Source organism: Natator depressus, chromosome 24 (assembly GCF_965152275.1).
Source record: "Natator depressus isolate rNatDep1 chromosome 24, rNatDep2.hap1, whole genome shotgun sequence".
Taxonomy (NCBI): Eukaryota; Metazoa; Chordata; order Testudines; family Cheloniidae; genus Natator; species Natator depressus.
The window spans coordinates 5,559,159-5,577,380 of record NC_134257.1 but is presented as its reverse complement, the minus strand read 5'-3'; the positions used below and the strand labels follow the sequence as shown (position 1 = coordinate 5,577,380).

Here is an 18,222-nt window from a genome sequence, read left to right as displayed (position 1 = left end):
CTAGCTGCATTTAAGTGATGGTGTGTATACATATAATAGTATGTGACACCTAACGTCTTCAAAGCAGTGTCCTCAACCCAGCCAGCAACACCTATGTATAACCCTAATGCCATGCAGATTACATATACTCATAGCAGGAATTATATTGTATGGAGTTCTAGTACAATCAGTACGCATATTAATTATTTATTATTTGTATTGCAATAGAACCCAGGAGCCTCACTCATGGACCAGGACTCCATGGAGCCTGAAGCTGTACAAATACAGAACAAAAAGATGGACCCTGCCCCAGAGAGCTTATGTTTTGGCATGGGGAGCATTTATGTCAATTTCACTGCAAAAGTTCCAATTTGACCTTTAAAGGTTGGCTTGTGTCTGAAGTAGAAATGCATTGAACATACTTTTCCAGTGTTGTTTTTCTTCCTGAGCATCTGTTTCTGGCTCCATCTGAGGAGGAGCAGAGCTTGTGCCTATGGAAAGGAAAGCGCTAGGTTATCTAGGGGAATATTTTAAAGGAAGGAGGTTGGAAAGACACAGACTAGAATGCAACTTTCTTCTCGGACGTGTGTGCTAGCCAGGGACATATATTCTTTCTTTTTAAACTGTGGTGGTTAAAATGAAAGAAAAATTAGAACGTACAAAGAGATTTTATATCATAACAAAGCTGTGAGCACTTGGAACTTTACAGAAGCAGCTATATGGGTGATTTACACCATATAAATACTTAAGGTGGCTAGAGCTCAAACCCCCTGCTCCAAATGCACAGGCCCTTTGCTCTGATGCTGAAGGAGAATCTTCATTAGATTGTAGCAATATAGGGCCTCCGGCACTTTCTCTTTCCATCCACAGTGGACTATGGCAACATGTGCGTTGGCTGGTTCACAGTAATGTTAACATGAAAGATAACACATTTACCAGTGAAGAACTTGTTCTTACGGGGCAATGGCTGGTTTTGCACTAGAAGTCCTGGCTGCACGGGGGTGGGGTGGTCAGTGAGTGGCACCCAACGCAGCACTGGCCCCCAAAGATAATGCGCATCTCGGCCCCACGTTGTGCATGGTAGGACATCTCTAGCACTGATGCTGAGTCATATGGCCCAACATGGCTCATTAACAAACTACAACTCCCATGAAACACCAGTGAGAGGAAGACCCCTCCCCTGCGTAAGGCCTACAGCTCCCATCATGCTTCGGGAGCAAGACGACAGAGTGTGGTCCAGGAGCAAGACTACAATTCCCATGATGCCCCAGTGTGAGGGAGCCCCGCGGGTAGGACTACAATTCCCAGCATGCCTCGGTAGAAGGGACAACGACGACTCCTGGGGCCCTCCACCGCGGCAAGAGTCAGCTGCCTAACGGGCTCTGCTCTCCTGCCCACTCGCCTCTACAGCCGGCGCGGCCGAAACCCGAGCGCGACGGACGCAGTCCGGAGGGCCGTAGGACACGCTCCCCCTCTCTGTCCAGCCAACCGCTGCTCGGAGCTTGTACGCATGCGCATCACCTCGCCCCCTCCCCCCCGGGCACTGTGCATGTGAAATCACCTCGTCCGAATAATCGCGCAGGCGCGGTCTCCCGACTTCTGGAGGCGCATGCGCAGTATTCCCTGTCCCCCTCCCAATAGTGGCAGTTCCAAGTCGAGGCCCCCACGCGCTGAGCAGTCTCCTCTCAACCGAGCTTGGGGTGAAGTGGGGGGCGGGTCCGATACGTGGCGCCCTGCTTCCCGATTGGGTGCCGGGCGTCCGGCTCGGGCGGCGATTGGCGGGCGCGGCGGCGCGCCGGCTAGGGTGTCGCGCGGCGCGGTGCGGTGCAGCGGCGCTGTTCGGAGCGTGTCTCTCTTGTCTCCAGAAGGTTCCGCGCCGGGTCCTCTGCTCCGAGCCGCCGCCAGGATGATGGGCCAGCGCCCCGTGCTCGTGCTCAGTGAGTGTGAGGGGCCGCGCCCCGCCCCGCCGGCTGGGGCCCCCGACAGTGTCTCCCCCACCCCGGGGCCTCCCGCAACCTCCCGCCCCTCCCCCACCCCGGGGCCTCCCGCAACCTCCCGCCCCTCCCCCCACCGGGGTCTCCCGTAACCCCCCCCTGCACCTTCTCCCTGGGATCCCCGGGCCCCCCCTGCATGGGTCCTTCCTATCATCGTGTCCCTGCTATCGGTCCCGCAGGCCCCCCACCCCCATGGGTCTCCCATAACCCCCCTTCCGCTTTCCATGGGTCCCCCCATTTCCTCCCCCCCCCCGTGTGTCCATCCCCACCTTACATCTTCTCTCCTGAGGCATCTCCTCCGTACAGCTCTCCCCCCCCCGATTTCGTACAGCTCTTCCCCCCCCCCCGGCCCCGATCCGTACAGCTCCCCACACACACATTGGGCCCCCTCCCTACCAAGTTCCGCTCTCATTGGGGTCACCCCCTCTATTGGGATTCCTTCCCCTTTGGGTCTCCATTGTTCCTCCTGTTTCTTGGGTAACCTCCCAAATTTCTCCCCCAACCTTGTATTACCCCTATGTATTCCCCACCCATTTCTTCTTGTTTTACAGCCTCGCTTCTCATGTGTCCCATCAGTTTGGTGGTGCTCTCCAATTTTGGTCTCTCCTATATTAGGTGCCATGTATATTCCTCTCCCACCTTGGGGTCACACTCTTTGTAGTCCTCTACATTGGCATTTCTTCCTATTTGGGTTCCCCCTTCTCATCCCCTTTGGGGATCCTCTTTTGTAGCCCTCTTGTATTGAGTTTGTTTCTGTTTTTGGAGTCCCTCCCAGTATTGGGGGCAGGAGTTTTCACTCCTCCCTTCCCGTTATTTCACTCCACTTTTGTTTCTTCCCCTCCCCACAAAACGATACCTTGCTTATCCAAAGTGGGTTTATAATAAAGAAATGACATTGCATTTAATATGGGTGGGGTTTCTTTGGGGCAGACCCTTGTGACAGGAGATCACCTAATGTGGGTGTTAGTCTCAGTTATGGGTATAGTTAATACACACTATTTTATGTATGGCAGGTTATGGGTCATTGAGGTGCAGTATGGAGACTTAACATTTATAATGTTGTACCTATTATAGTGCTGAAGAAAAACTTCTTAAAACAATAATTTTTCAAAACACCATAAAGTTACTATGTAGTAATTTTATAGTAGATTCTCAGAAATATTGACTCACTTGAACGTTGAGTACTATTGGCCCTCTTTTGGTGACAAGTCAAGACATCTTATATATTGCCTTATTTGGAAACATACTTTCTATTCATGAGACTTAGGTAATGGAGAAGAACTTAGAAATCTTTAATTTTGCTATTTGATATCTTTTAAATTAGGAGGGGAAGTTGGCATAATTTTATTCTAGTGACTGTACCTCTTGGGTACTCTCTTATTTAAATGCATGTTTCCATTTAAAGTTGGCCATAATTCATGTGCACATGAGTAAGATTACATCATTGATATGTTATCCATATTGCCTCCTCAACATTGGGTTTCCCATTAAGTGCTCATAAGATCAGTTATATTCATGCTGATGCTGTTTTTTGTTTTCTGCATGCCGTAGGTCAAAATACAAAACGTGAATCTGGAAGGAAGGTTCAGATTGGAAACATCAGTGCTGCTAAGGTACTGTTTTATGCTACCAAGTATGTTAGTGAACTAGAAATCAAAAGGGGGCAAGTGCAGCCTAATGAACTTGGAACATTTTTAGCAGGTCCTTTGATTTCCCTGTAGTGCACTTGTTGATATTTCTTTACACATCTCAAATGAAGAAATGCCGATCACTCCCTTGCTGTGCTAAAATAACAGGTGCAATTGAATAGAACAACTTTTTATTCTAGTGATGACAGTAAAAAAAAAAAAAAAGTAAAAGAAAAGTTAAACTTCAATCCAGAACGCTGCATAAGTCTGAACCTTGACACGTTGTTTAGCAAGTAGTTTGTCTGAGAAGATGATTGTTAAAATATTGTGTCTGATGTCTGAATAGAGGCAGCTGTTGTTTTAACCTTTAAGCTGCATTGTCATGCCTAATTAAATCTTACTCTTGCTGCATCCAAGGAACTGCAAAATCATTGGGTCACTTATGTTAATTACAAGGTCTGCATTTTCTGTGTAGTTTGGAGGGATTATTCAAGTGCATTTAGAATTTTGAAGCACTAAATGTGGTGTTATGAAACCCTGACTGCTGGACCCAGGGGATTAAAGGGAGACAGTTTAAAGTCAGAATGAGTAGCCTCGTATTTTAGAGTGCAGGGCAAAAATGGAAACATTAGACAAAGTCTGAATCAGTTCAGTTCTTCAGTGTTATTTACATACAGTTCAAAAGTAGAAACCACACACCTAATTCTTATTGCAACATGCACAGTGTGCTTAGGAATTCGTAACCTCATGTGTGATGTCTAGGTAATGTGTGGCTATTTAAGTCCTATCTATTTCTTTGTAAAGAGTTTTATACGGGTATATAAAAGGCGCTCTGTACCATCAAACTCTAGTATATTGTTATGTAACTACCTCAGTAGTGACTAATTGCATGTATGTATTGAAACATTTCATGGGACGATGCACAAAGAAGCAACCTTCATGGCCAAGGATCCACCTAGTTCATTATCTTACCTCTGACACTGGCGAATTCTGGATATTTCAGGGGAAGGTGTTTACTTTTCACAAGGGACAGTTTATGTATTAGATATCTATGGGCAGTGCCTTCCTACCCTCAGGATTGCTTATATTTTTCAGCAATTAATATCATAGTATTAGATCATGCAGGACAACAGTTTTGTCCAGCGCAATATCTGGCTTTAAACTAAAGTGTGTGCCATCTCTGTATATGCTTTCCCTTCTACGTATACATCAAATGTTGCCTAACTAGTACTATTATAGTTATATTAGAAATAGGAGTTTCAGATCTTTCCTGTTCATGTTGAACTCTTGATGCTGTCAGAATATATTGTCACTGAGCTTTAAAACACAAAGTTCATGCTTAGTGGCAAAGAGGTCTGGTAGTAAGAGGTTAATGAAGTGAGGCAGTACAGACTAGGATTGAATTTTTCTCTCACCCACACTCTAAATATTAACACAGGTCACTTTTTGGTATAAAAACTAGGACATTCAGCTTAGTAGCTTATCACTTGATATTTTCTCTTCCCCTTCTCATGAGCTTTGCTTTAAAAAAGAAGAAAAAAAAGGGGGTGGTGGGGGAGAGAACGTACATTAGTTCTGAAAACTCCTGCATCATCTCATTTTTCGTCTTTCATTTTAGACCATTGCTGACATTATCCGAACATGTTTGGGACCAAGAGCTATGATGAAGGTAAGAACTTTTGTTGTAGTCTTTGATCTTTAAGATACACAGCATTTCTAATGCAATCTAAATACTGTTTCTCTTCTCTAATGTAGATGCTTCTGGATCCAATGGGTGGAATTGTGATGACCAATGATGGTAATGCTATTCTTAGAGAAGTGAGTATTCCATTTTGATACCTTTTTCTTAAGCAGATACTCAGTGATTTCCACATTATGTTGCCAATGTACATGTTCTAGAGTTGTCCAAATAACCACATATAGCCCTTATATAGTATTTAAAAACAGTATCCTCCCGCCCCAGACAGAGGATGGACAATGAACTTGTTGAGTTCCTGTTGCTACTAAGGTTTCAGAGTGGTAGCCGTGTTAGTCTGTATGAGCAAAAAGAACAAGGAGTACTTGTGGCACCTTAGAGACGAACAAATTTATTTGGGCATAAGCTTTCAGGGGCTAAAACCCACTTCATCAGATGCATGCAGTGGAAAATCCAGTAAGCCTATAGAACCACTTATAGCCTTATTCATGGTACATAAATGTGTTTCAGGGTATATGCATATGATAAAATTCATATACATGTAACTTGTACAGATTTCCCTCGGGAGCTTATGTTACCTTGCAACTGATAAATATTTAGTTGTCTTAAATTAAAAACACAATAAGTGTTTATTTGAAATTCAGATCCCATTACATCATTTCTGTTTTACTGTGGTTGGCCAAGGGGGTAAGTTTCAGTAGAGCTAACGAATGAGAAATATTTATTCAAAAATATGTTGGTGGCAAAAAGCAAACCCCAAATCAAGCCCACAACTCTGTAAAATCCTTATGCAGTAGATTCTGCTTAATAGCAACCCTGTTCATACGTTTCCTATAATAGAAACGTTTTACCTAGAACCAGTGCTGTCCAATTGACTACAGTGTTAATTGGTCTGGATATTTGCAACAGGCTTGCCATTTATTAGCACCTTTTTTTGCCATGATGGCCCGTGGCACCCCCACTCCATGCATCAAGTGTCGGGGGAAAGCTGTGTTAGTCTGTATCCACAAAAACAACAAGGAGTCTGGTGGCACCTTAAAGACTAACAGATTTATTTGGGCATAAGCTTTCACAGGTAAAAAAACACTTCTTCAGATGCATGGAGTGAAAATTACAGATGCAGGCATTATATATTGACATATGAAGAGAGGGGCGTTACCTCACAAGTGGAGAACCAGTGCTGACAGGGCCAATTCAATCAGGGTGGATGTAGTTCACTTCCAATAATTGAGGAGGAGGTGTCAATTCTAGGAGAGGCAAAGCTGCTTTTTCCACTCCATGTGGAAAGCCTAGCTGCTGGCAGATTTGCAGGACTGTAGCCAGGGACAGAAGTGCTTGGATGTGCAAAACCTGGGCCCCAGGTACGCTGTGGGCAGGTCAGCAGTAGAGAGGGGGCCTGCTGCCCAGAAGTCTGAGCTTTCCATGGGGAGTGAGAGCACTGGGGCCGTGTGGGGCTGCATGGTACCTCTCCCTGCTGTCTCCAGGCTGCATCCTGCTCTGACATCAGGTACTCTGCAGCCCCAGTGCTTCCTTCCCTGGCTGCAGCCCTAGAAAGCAGGTTTTCAGGGCTGCAGCCCCGGAAGGAGGCATAGGGAAGTGCTGAACACTGGCCATAGGCACGTTTGTGGTGCTACTGTCAATGAAGGCATGTCCCAGTGCTCATTCTTATTAGCGACTGCTGGTTAGTGGCAACTTTTAGCCGTCCACTGAGAGGTTGCTAAGTGAAATCTGCTGTAGCTGTACAAAGACCTTCCCTCACAGAGCCCATGGAATTAGAAGCTTGAAGTAATACAGGACACGGAGGATTATTGCAAATGGCGCTCTGTACAAGAAGAGTTGGACTCTGAGATCAGTTATGCCCAGTGAATTTGACAGAAATTGAGGATAAGAAAGGTTCATATTTCATTCACTTCCTTTCCCTGGCATGAGGAAGAGTCTTATGTGACAGAGGAATTACAATTGCTAATTTTGCAGTTAAATTCTCTTAAGTGCACATATGCCCCCAAGAGCAGAATTTGTCTCATTGTCTGAATTTTGTCTTTGTGTCATTATGACACTAATTTATTTAGTGCAGACAGTGGTAGGTGTTTTACTGACATGTTAGAGGCAAGGTCCCTGGCCTGGAACATTTACAATTTGTATAATTCCTATTAAATACTGAAAACTGACATTTTTACGAATGACACCCTACAATACACATTTTCCTTTTCAATTAGAATAGAGGTAAGTCAACTTTACACAGTTCTATTGGTTTATTTGCTTGGGATGAGTAAAATATCATTAGTTGATTTTCATTATCCTTGCTTAACACAAGGTTATTTTGCACTTGGGGTAATACATTTTCATAATGGTTTTGCAAGGCTGGTGTAACTTCCACATTAATTTATTGTTATAATTGTATGTTGCGTGCATCACTGGCTACTGGCTTTCACCAACTGAGGCCTTCAGAAAGAGAGAGAGACACCGACCATTGCTGTCTTTCCACACAAATATTTTTTTAAAGTATCAAGACCATATTCCTAGTGCCTAAAAATCTACTGGAGATGTGACATAAATAACATTTTATCTTCTGCCTCAGTACTGGGAAGAAAATTTCTTTGCCAAGATGGGGTGAGACCTCTTTCCATGTTCACAACTGACTTCAAATTTTCCACTCTCACTAAATGTGAACAAGTACCTTGCATTCCAGACCAAGTGTTCCCATTTTGTTTTCTTCCCTGCAGATTCAGGTCCAGCACCCGGCTGCAAAATCCATGATTGAGATCAGCCGTACACAGGATGAAGAGGTTGGAGATGGGACCACATCCGTAATTATCCTCGGTGAGGACATGGTTTAAATGAAGGAGGGGTTGCAGCTAAAGTTTGTTGAGTTTTGGTTAATACATCTATGGCAAAGCGATATTCATTTTAACATTCACATTGATGCTCTTCTATTTCTGAGATATTGACAAATGCTGACTCAGATTAATGATGAGCCACTTTTTCTAGGCCTGGCTTCTGTCTTTGGCAAGCAAAGTTGAAACATTGGACAACTTGCCCTGTGGATTGAAGGATGGCTAAGGGCTAAGCATTTTGCTTTTGTGCACCAGTTTTCTGTGATTTGGCACTGGGGAGTTACTATCTAAGGGGCACCTCCTTCTCTCTCCCTCCGCCCCAATATGTCTCCAAGCAATGCAGCCTCTTAAAATGTTCTTTCCTCGTTTGCGCACTGGGTTTCTGAGAGTCTCTTACCAAGGAACCCACACCCCACATTTACTCATGGGGATGCAGGGTGAATGCTCAGAGCATCCCTTAACAGTTTTATGCTAAGGAAAGCATAAATATGATGTTTTTTTATCACCAAGATGAGCTAGGCCATTTACATACAAGTAAAGGTATGTTGACACAGGAAAAAACGACAACAAAACCATGACGGTGAGTCTGAGCCCAGGTCAACTGAGTTGGGCTCCTGCTGCAGGGCTAAAAATAGCAGTGTACGTGCTCTGAGAGCCGCCGCTCCCACCAGGTTTCAGAGGCCGGGCTCCAGCCTCAGCCTAGATGTCTACACTGCGATTTTTTCATCCCACAGCGCAAGCCCCACAAGCCTGAGTCAGTTGACCTGGGCTCCGAGACTCATTGCCACTGGTCGTCTTTAGCTGAAGACAATTCCCCGTCCTCAAGAGTTTATATTCTAGTTTAAGCAAATGATCATGATTAAATATAGAAGAGATGTGTTGGCGATTACAAGGCTCCTAGAATAGGTAGCAGGTGCTTTAGGTATCCCTTATTTGATGTGCCAACAGTTCCCACTAACTTGTCTTTGTTTTTTGTTTAGCTGGAGAGATGTTGGCTGTTGCCGAGCACTTCCTAGAACAGCAGATGCATCCAACTGTGATCATTGGTGCTTATCGTAAAGCTCTGGATGATATGATCAGCACTTTGAACAAAATCAGGTGAGCAGTGCTGTTTGGAGTTGGCATTATTTCTCTGTGCAATTGTGGGGAAAGATGAAACTCTGGTGATTCAGCCCAGCAAAGTGTAACTCAGAGGGAGGTCTAGAAACCAGTTTGTATAGCCACACAAGTTAGCAGTGTCAACAATGATAAAGTAAACCTAGTTCTCATGGCTCTATTTGGGAGAGAGGATGTTCTAAAAGAGTATTTCTGTGTTGCAGTCTGTTAATTATCATTGTACATTGAATAGATATTTGAATGGAGGTACCTCCAGGCTGTTGTCTCTGAGCAGACCCACAGTAATTTGCTTATTGCTAAGCAAGTCTGATCTTTAACCATCTTTCAGTGTGAGGAAGATCACTCCCAATAGGGAATAGTCTTGCAATTTCAGAGAGCTGGTCTGGGTTATTTAATCTTTTTTCCTTCTGTACTGTGAATAATATCCCGTGTGCTGTTTGTTGTTCCTTGCTCTAGCACTCCGGTTGACGTGAACAACAGAGAGATGATGCTGAATATAATAAAGAGTGCTATAAACACCAAGGCAATAAGCCACTGGTCTGACTTGGCCTGCGGCATTGCTCTTGATGCTGTCAAGACTGTGGAGTTTGAGGAAAATGGCAGAAAGGAAATTGACATCAAGAATTACGCAAAAGTAGAAAAGGTAAGTATGCTTTGGACTCTCAATTGTTTCTGTAAAAAGAAAAGGAGTACTTATGGCACCTTAGAGACCAACCAATTTATTTGAGCATAAGCTTTCGTGAGCTTTCTGTATCTCTCTCACTAATGGCAGAGCAACTTTCTGAAGCTAAAATGTATGCTCTGTGTGTGTACAGTACATTCCATTACTGGGGCTACTCAGCACTACAGTAATGTAAATACTAAATAATATTAATGTAGGACCTTGTAGGAAAGGTTTTGTATTCTACTGCTGCTAAGTCAACAGGAACTCAGTCCTTGGGAATATTTTATACTTTGTGCAATCATCTTTGATGCTGTGGCACAATGAAGGGAATGGAGTTGGGGAAGGAATTAATTTCAAGATTTTAGAAACCAGGTTCGCCAAATGAAAAAAAGTAATATTGATGGGAGAGGGGAATATCTGATTTTTTCAGACTTCCAAGAAAGTATCAGAAACAATGGAATGTAAGTAGTCCCTGTGTAGTACGTTTTCTCAGTACTAATAGTTTAGGCCAGTTTGCAATAGTTACCCTAGTACGGTCTTCCATGACCTGAACAAGTCATAAGTAGTTAGGACAGACTGCACATTCTGTTTTCAGTACTGAAACTAAGTAAAGTTTTAAGCCCATTCATTTGATTTCAAAAGTACAGACACACATTTTCATGGGATAGACTTCTGAGAGCTTTCCTTTCTTCTCATACGCTTACAGGCTTGTGCTCTTATAAACTAATTCTTAAAATAAAGGCATTGGAACCAGTATTCAGCCATGTAGAGAGGAGAACTTATCATCTAGTGGTTAGAGCATTGGGGCTCCTATGTTCTACTCCTGGCTGTGCCACTGAGTTGTGTGGCCTGACGCAGGTCACATGACCACTTTGTGCCTCCATTCCCTGATCCGTATGATAGGGATAACTACTTCAGAGGAGACCAGTGATGCTAATGTGTTTGAAAGGTACTATTGGAAAAGGAGAAGTCTTATTTTGGAATTCAGTTTTCAAAAGCGGCTGTCTAAAATTAGGCATCCAAGTGTAAAAACTTAACCTGTTGTACTGTACAGTGGAAAAGGACAGCAATCAAAACTAGAAGCCACACGTTGGTTCCGAGAATGCTGTGGGATTGTAAAAGGGGTAATCAAAGTGTGTCAAAACATAGTGTGCAAAAGGAATGGTGAAGAAATAGGGTTAAAACTTAAGGACAACTGGAGCCAGCTTTACAAAAATATTTGGGCTCCTTGGGAGGGGATTTATGAAAGCACCTGAGTAGGTTCAGTGCCTAACTCCCATAAAGAATCAATGGGAGTCAGGTGTCCAACCTGTGTAAGCGCTTTTGTAAATTTGTAGGAACCTACTAAGTGTCTAAATACCTTTGGGAATCTCTCCCCGGCCTTCTAAAGGGCCTTACAATTTGTTTGAGGCAACTAATTCCTCCTTAAGTATAAACTGGTTTGTTTGTTGTAACTTTAAAAATAAATTTGTGCTAGAGATTAAAATCTGCCAAATTTGTATTAGTTTTCCAGTCATCTGGAGAGTTACTTGTCTTCTCATTTGCTTCGAAAACTCTCACCTATGCCCTGCATGTGTCTGTCAGATTCCAGGTGGCATAATCGAAGACTCTTGTGTCTTGCGTGGAATCATGGTAAACAAAGATGTAACTCACCCAAGGATGCGTCGCTATATCAAGAATCCACGCATTTTGCTTCTGGACTGTTCGCTGGAGTACAAGAAAGGAGAGAGCCAGGTAAGGCAGGTCTTGTGTAAAGATGTCTGCAGTTCTTTGTATGATGCTAGTGAAAAGAGGCAACAATGCCATTATTGGCAAGTTTCAGAGTAACAGCTGTGTTAGTCTGTATTCGCAAAAAGAAAAGGAGTACTTGTGGCACCTTAGAGACTAACCAATATATTTGAGCATGAGCTTTCGTGAACTACAGCTCACTTCATCGGATGCATACTGTGGAAACTGCAGAAGACATTATATGAGCTCACGAAAGCTCATGCTCAAATAAATTTGTTAGTCTCTAAGGTGCCACAAGTCCTCCTTTTTTTTTTATTATTGGCAAGGGGTTTTGAATGTTTTTCTTCTGCTTCTTGAGGGTTTGTTGCAGCTCGAGACTTACATAGAGCCAAGTATGAGTAAAATATACGTAGAAACACTTCCCCATTCTAATTAACAGTGAAATACTCTGGTGCTACACTAATGGAAGGACATTACACCAGGGCTTACTCATCGGATCAACGGCTTTCATTGTGTACTACTGATTCCTTTCACCTCTTCTCTGTTCAGTCTGTGTTAGCACCAGTTGAATGAACAAGAAAAATGGAGTATGATTGTTTTAAGGGACATGCATTTATGTTAAAACCTTGTAGAAAGAGACTAAGCCTCTTAAACCTCTTTCTATGCAGACTGATATTGAAATTACCCGTGAGGAAGACTTTGCACGCATCCTGCAAATGGAGGAAGAATACATTCAGCAAATCTGTGAGGACTTAATAAGGGTCAAACCGGATCTCATCATCACAGAGAAAGGAATCTCTGGTAATGTATATGATTGAGTGTAGTGGTGGACAAATATAACCGTAGTTGTGTTTCAACATGATCCTTTAGTGTTAACAAGTGAGAGAGTGGTAACGAGTTCTGAATATTGCCTTTCAGAGAGCAAATATTAAAGCAGGCTCTTAGATTTATGCAGTGCTAAAGATCCTCTCACTTTGTAGACTGCCAGGGTGGGTGGGGTAAAAGTTAAATCTTCAATTTGTTAATTTTTCTGGACGTGTAGCTTGCTTAGGGTCACTACCACTCTCCCCCTGTACACATACTTATTGGGAAGCTTGCGATCCCACTGGTTACGGTCCGTCAGATGTTGCTATACTTATCCAGTAGGATGCATAGTCTGTATGATTTATTTTAAGCTGATGACTGATCCCTATGATTCCAGTGACTTCTGTGGATGCTTAGCTTTTCTCAGGGTTTGACCCATAGTTTGGTCATGTATTTAACACTGTTGAGAACAAGAACCTAGCAGAACACAAAGGAGCTGGGTCTGGAATGTCTAATATCATTTTATCCAAGCAGCACTGGAACGTTTTTTCTTTGCTGATGGTTTAGGAGAAGTGTTGAGCACCAGGTTCTTTTATTTCCATAATCCTTGGTGTAGGTTCCAGAGTGGTGATAAATTTTAAACCAAACCTACGTATCATCAGCTGTAGAAACTCAGACTTTGCGATGACTCTTCTATGTAAAATAACTTATCTGCAAACTTGGTTTCAGACTTGGCCCAGCACTACCTGATGAGAGCCAACATTACAGCTATCCGCAGGGTGAGGAAAACAGACAACAACAGACTCGCCAGGTGAACAGACCTTAATTGTTGAGAGCCACGTTACGCAGCCCTCACGCGCGTTGAGTAGTATTGACACACGGGCATAGCACAGTTGATTTCAACGGGACTCTTGCTGTTACCTCAGTCCCTCCACGCAACTCTCCCTTATTTGCGTGTTGCACTTCAGCTTACAAACTAGTCTGGACATTTAGGGCATGGACTGTGTGCTACACGTTTGTACCACACCCAGCAGAGTGGGGCCCTGATCATATCGGGCCTCTCCACTCTACTGCAATCCAAACCACAGCGACGGATTTCTGTTTTGTTCCTTTGTGGTAGGGCCTGTGGAGCTCGCATTGTGAGTCGCACAGACGAGCTGCGTGACGAGGATGTGGGGACCGGAGCCAGGCTTTTTGAAGTTAAGAAAATAGGAGATGAGTATTTCACCTTCATCACAGATTGCAAAGACCCCAAGGCCTGCACTGTCATGCTGCGCGGAGCCAGCAAGGAAATCCTAGCAGTAAGTTACGGCATGATATACCTTCCCTTGATGCCAGGAGGCAGAGTTCCCTGTGCAAATTGTACTGCTGGCAACAGGAGGGAGCATAAGCACTATCAAAGAAGTTTACTAATTCCATCATCTTTCTAATTGCCGCCAGCAGCATTCCATTGCCATGCAGAGCCATCTTGTGTGACAAGATTTACTGCTAGCAGGTATCTCTAAATTGTGAAATGGTGTGGAAAAACAGGAGAGTTGATGGTTTCCAAGGAATTCCAGCCTTAAACACTGCCTAGGGAAGGCAAAATCTATATTCCCCAGAGTAAACAATTGACCAGTGGACATCTGTGTGGATTTTAATAGCACTTCACCTATGACAGCTTCATCTGTGTAGCACCTTACATCAAGGATGTTAAAACACCTTTCAAATATATCCTTTATGCTAAAATAGTTTCACAGAGTTTAAGGACAGAAGGGACCATTAGATCGGGGGTGGCCAACCTGTGGCTCCGGAGCTGCATGCGGCTCTTCAGAGGTTAATATGTGGCTTCTTGCATAGGCGCTGACTCCGGGGCTGGAGCTACAGATGCTAACTTTCCAGCGTGCTGGGGGGTGCTCACTGCTCAACCTCCTGCTCTGCCCCAGGCCCTGCCCCCACTCCACCCAAGTAGCCTGCCCCTTCCCCCACAGAGCCCTCCTGCGCATGTGAAACAGCTTATTGCGGTGCTCGGGGGCTGGAGGGCGGGAGCTGATGGGGGGGGGGGGGGCAGTGGGTTGCTGATGTATTACTGTGACTCTTCGGCAATGTACACTGGTAAATTCTAGGTCTTTCTCCAGCTCAGGTTGGCCACCCCGATTTAGATCATCTAGTCTCGCTTCCTGTGTATCATAGGCCATTGAATTTCATCCTGTATTGAGCCCAAAAGCTTTTCAGTGCTCAAGGGCCAAAATGATGGTGTGGCATAAGGAGAGAACAAGTTGCCACCAATGCCCAAGGGCGCTGCAATGGCAGTGAATTGCATAGGTGAAGTAGGCCCAGGTGATCCCAACCACCCCCATGCTGCAGGGGAAGGAACCCCCCCCCCCCCCCCAAAGGTGCATTCATGCCAATCTGATCTGGGTGCAAATTCCTTCCTGACCCCAAATCTGGCAAAGTGAGAAGTAAAATGAGGCACGTAATGGTCACCTGACTTATCTAAGACCGACTGAACTAACTTGGTGGCTCCCAGATTTGGGAGTAGAACACAGACCTGCTGGTGCCTAATCCCATGCTTAAACCTGCAAGCCTTGCTGCCTCAGGTGAGAACTTGAAGCAGTATTGAGTGTTCTGTAAACAGGTAGCCATGTCACATTGGTGCAGATTTTAATACTGACCTTATTCTATGGCCCTGACTGTGTTCTGTAGCCTCTGTCAGGCTGCTGCTGCTTTTGGAGCCTGTTCTGCTTTAAATATGCAAACCTGTAAATCTATCGCTTCTTTGCCTTTTTCTTTTTTTTGTAGGAGGTGGAACGCAACCTCCAGGATGCCATGCAGGTGTGTCGTAATGTCCTAGTAGATCCTCAGCTGGTGCCAGGAGGGGGCGCTGCAGAGATGGCTGTTTCTCATGCTTTGACAGAAAAGTCTAAAGTCCTGACAGGAGTGGAGCAGTGGCCCTACCGTGCGGTCGCCCAGGCTCTGGAAGTCATTCCAAGGACACTGATTCAGAACTGTGGAGCCAGTACCATCCGCGTGCTGACCTCACTAAGAGTAAGTCCATGGGACTCTAGCTGACAGGACAAATTTCTCCAAAGAGCGAGTTACTATCAGCCTCTCTCTTTCAGCTATAAAATATATTTTCATCTTGGAAATCCTAGCTAGTTGTGTGAGTAGAAACAGCATGACAGATTGTTTGGTAGTGATAACATGTCAGATCATTGGGGACCTAGAGCTTTGTAACAGGTTTTTACAAATCCTAATACACGCAGACACAATCTCCAAGTAGTGTTCGTTAAATCAATTTCCGTGCAATGTTTGTACCCAGATATTGCAGCTTTGGCTAGTGCATGAGAACCTGAAAGTGAAACTGACTGTCTGTTCACTGTCTAAACTGAGTGAATATGCCAAAATTAAGCAAATGGCATAGAAGATTTCAAATTAAATTTTTAGTTTTATTTATACTTACTGTCAGATCTTACTAACATAGCTGGTGAGTTAATTTGTCATCGGTTGATTACTCTAAATCTAGTTAGTGTTTAATGCCGTTTCGGTGCCGGTCTCCGTATAAATGAAACGGCTGTCCCTTTAAAACTTACACGTTTATAGTTAATCTTAATGATTCCTTGCTATTTGCATAAAAGACTGACTGAATGAATCAATGTTTCAGATTTCTTTCAGAAATATGGGTTGGTTTGAGATCTTATTACCAATTTATTACAGGCAAAACACACTCAGGAAGGCAGTCAGACTTGGGGAGTAAATGGTGAGACTGGAGCCTTAGTGGACATGAAGGACCTGGGGATCTGGGAGCCTTTAGCTGTCAAATTACAGACCTACAAGACAGCTGTGGAGGTAAGCAAGCAACTGATGAGCGATTGTGTGTTGCTGACCCTTTGTGCTTGAGTGTCTAGACCAGGAAATCGTGTGCGGGAAGGGAAGAAATTGCTACGGTGTCTCCATCCCTACAAGGTCGGTAGATACTGTGGCCCGTGCAATCTATGGCTGGGTGTTGCCACAGTCTCAGAGAAATCCAGGTCAAAGAACAGACCTCTGGGATCTAGTTGATAGGACCGTGTATACTGCACCGTGGTTGTGGTGAGCTGATTGGTTTGATCAAACGACCCTTTCCTCTCTTCCCCCACAGATTAAGATTTGAACATTAAGTAGAGTGGTGGTGTGTGGTAAATTAAGCCAGTTGTGCTCTCCCTTCCTGCACATCACCAGAAAATTTTAAATATTTTCCCTATCAACTTCGTCTCCCAGCCAAGTTCCAGTGTCTCTAAATGCCTTCCACCTAGTTACAGCAGGATTCAGTATTTTCAGTACTTCCCACCATGTCATATTGCCGTGTGCTGTTTAAAGCAGCTACCATGTTCCACTGCAGAGGTGGCCGCATTGCCGTAAGGTGTGAAGTACTTTGGGACTCTTGGGTTGGCTGTTGTTCTTCTGTGATACAAATGTTCAAGCTACCAAGAGCTGAAAGCAAAGGCTGCTGATCAGATTTAAAAGCGGGCATTGCAGCATTCAGTGGGGTGTCCCGCCCCGGATTGAGCACAGGTTTTTTTTTTACACCACTTCAAATTGGTTTAACAATCAAATTAGTTAAATTGGTGGGAATACAATGCGTGCAAGCCCTAAGTGAAAGCTGGCTACCTCAGCAAGGTGCCCAAGCTGCAGCACGTCCTCTCCCTGACCCGGCCCTGGGATTTTTCTCCCCAGACTGCTGTCCTCCTTCTCCGAATCGATGACATTGTTTCGGGGCATAAGAAGAAGGGGGATGATCAAAACAGATCGCCGGGAGCTCCAGATGCAGCCCAGGAGTAAGAGGAGATTGAGGAACCATGCGCCTTGAACTACACTATGGAAACAGCCGAACAAAATTACTGCTGCATCTCCTCGGTCTGGGCCTGGGCCTGGACACAGTCTGAGTATTGAGTGTTAGTTTGCCTGAAGTCAGTGGGTGGGAGGGAAGGTACATGACTGGGGAACGGGCTACTGTCACATGTGTGTCCCTCTCCTGTTTGGAGACACTGACGCTTAATTTAAGTATATACTGTAACTTTTGCTGTTTGCTTCGACAATAAAACGTGTCACTCTGTTCAGTCCCTTGTGTCTATCTCTAACACGACTCACTAGCCTGGAGCTGTACGGTGGGGTGTTCGGTTAGCCATTTCCAGAGTGGGGACAACTGGTCCCAGGCAGGCCTCTTTCAGAAATCCTGTGTCTCAACCCTTAGCATGAAATCCTTCCTAATGTGCTGGTCCACTGGAATATCCCACTGTGCTGTTTCGTAGGAATGTCTATCATGTCCATTACTAGCAACCATGACTGAAACTATGCCAGTGCTGTCCTAATAAAGGGATAAATCCCCTATGGGGAGTGGAGGAAAAGCAAAACTTGGGGGGGCTTTGGAGGGTCCCTGAGGTTTGGGGGCTTTAACACCTATTGTGTCCACCACCACCACCACAAAAGGGGTCTGAAAGAGGCACTAGTATATATGGTCTTTACAAGCAGCACTGAGGACATCATGTCTATTTCAAAACCACCAATGACCATGGCACTTGTGTTGGCAATTCAGAGCTGGTCAGGCAAACTGAATTCAGTGCTCACCAGGGCTGAGGTTCATTGCAGGAGGGCAGAAATCTTGAGTTGCTTTTTCCCATTCTCAGTTGGTTCTATCTCCCAGACTGTCAGTTCCCCCATGTTTGATTAAGTCCTGGGCCCCCTCCCTCATCTGAGGGGTAGGCCTTCTGTTAGATTAGTGGCTAGTGCCCACCAAGTAAGTAGGCTGGCATCTTTCACT

General features: G+C 44.5%; 1 protein-coding gene across 1 annotated transcript; it reads left to right on the top strand.

Moving 5' to 3' along the window:
• Nucleotides 1-1,774: 1,774 nt before the first annotated feature.
• Nucleotides 1,775-17,521, top strand: CCT3 (chaperonin containing TCP1 subunit 3). The gene is made up of 14 exons (XM_074938411.1): nt 1,775-1,916; nt 3,525-3,586; nt 5,220-5,270; nt 5,357-5,419; nt 8,021-8,117; nt 9,112-9,229; nt 9,704-9,890; nt 11,496-11,645; nt 12,308-12,440; nt 13,173-13,254; nt 13,564-13,744; nt 15,225-15,470; nt 16,140-16,271; nt 17,139-17,521. Exons 1-14 carry the CDS (start codon nt 1,886-1,888, stop codon nt 17,241-17,243), a joined length of 1,638 nt encoding a protein of 545 aa, XP_074794512.1. The 5' UTR covers nt 1,775-1,885; the 3' UTR covers nt 17,244-17,521.
• Nucleotides 17,522-18,222: the final 701 nt, after the last annotated feature.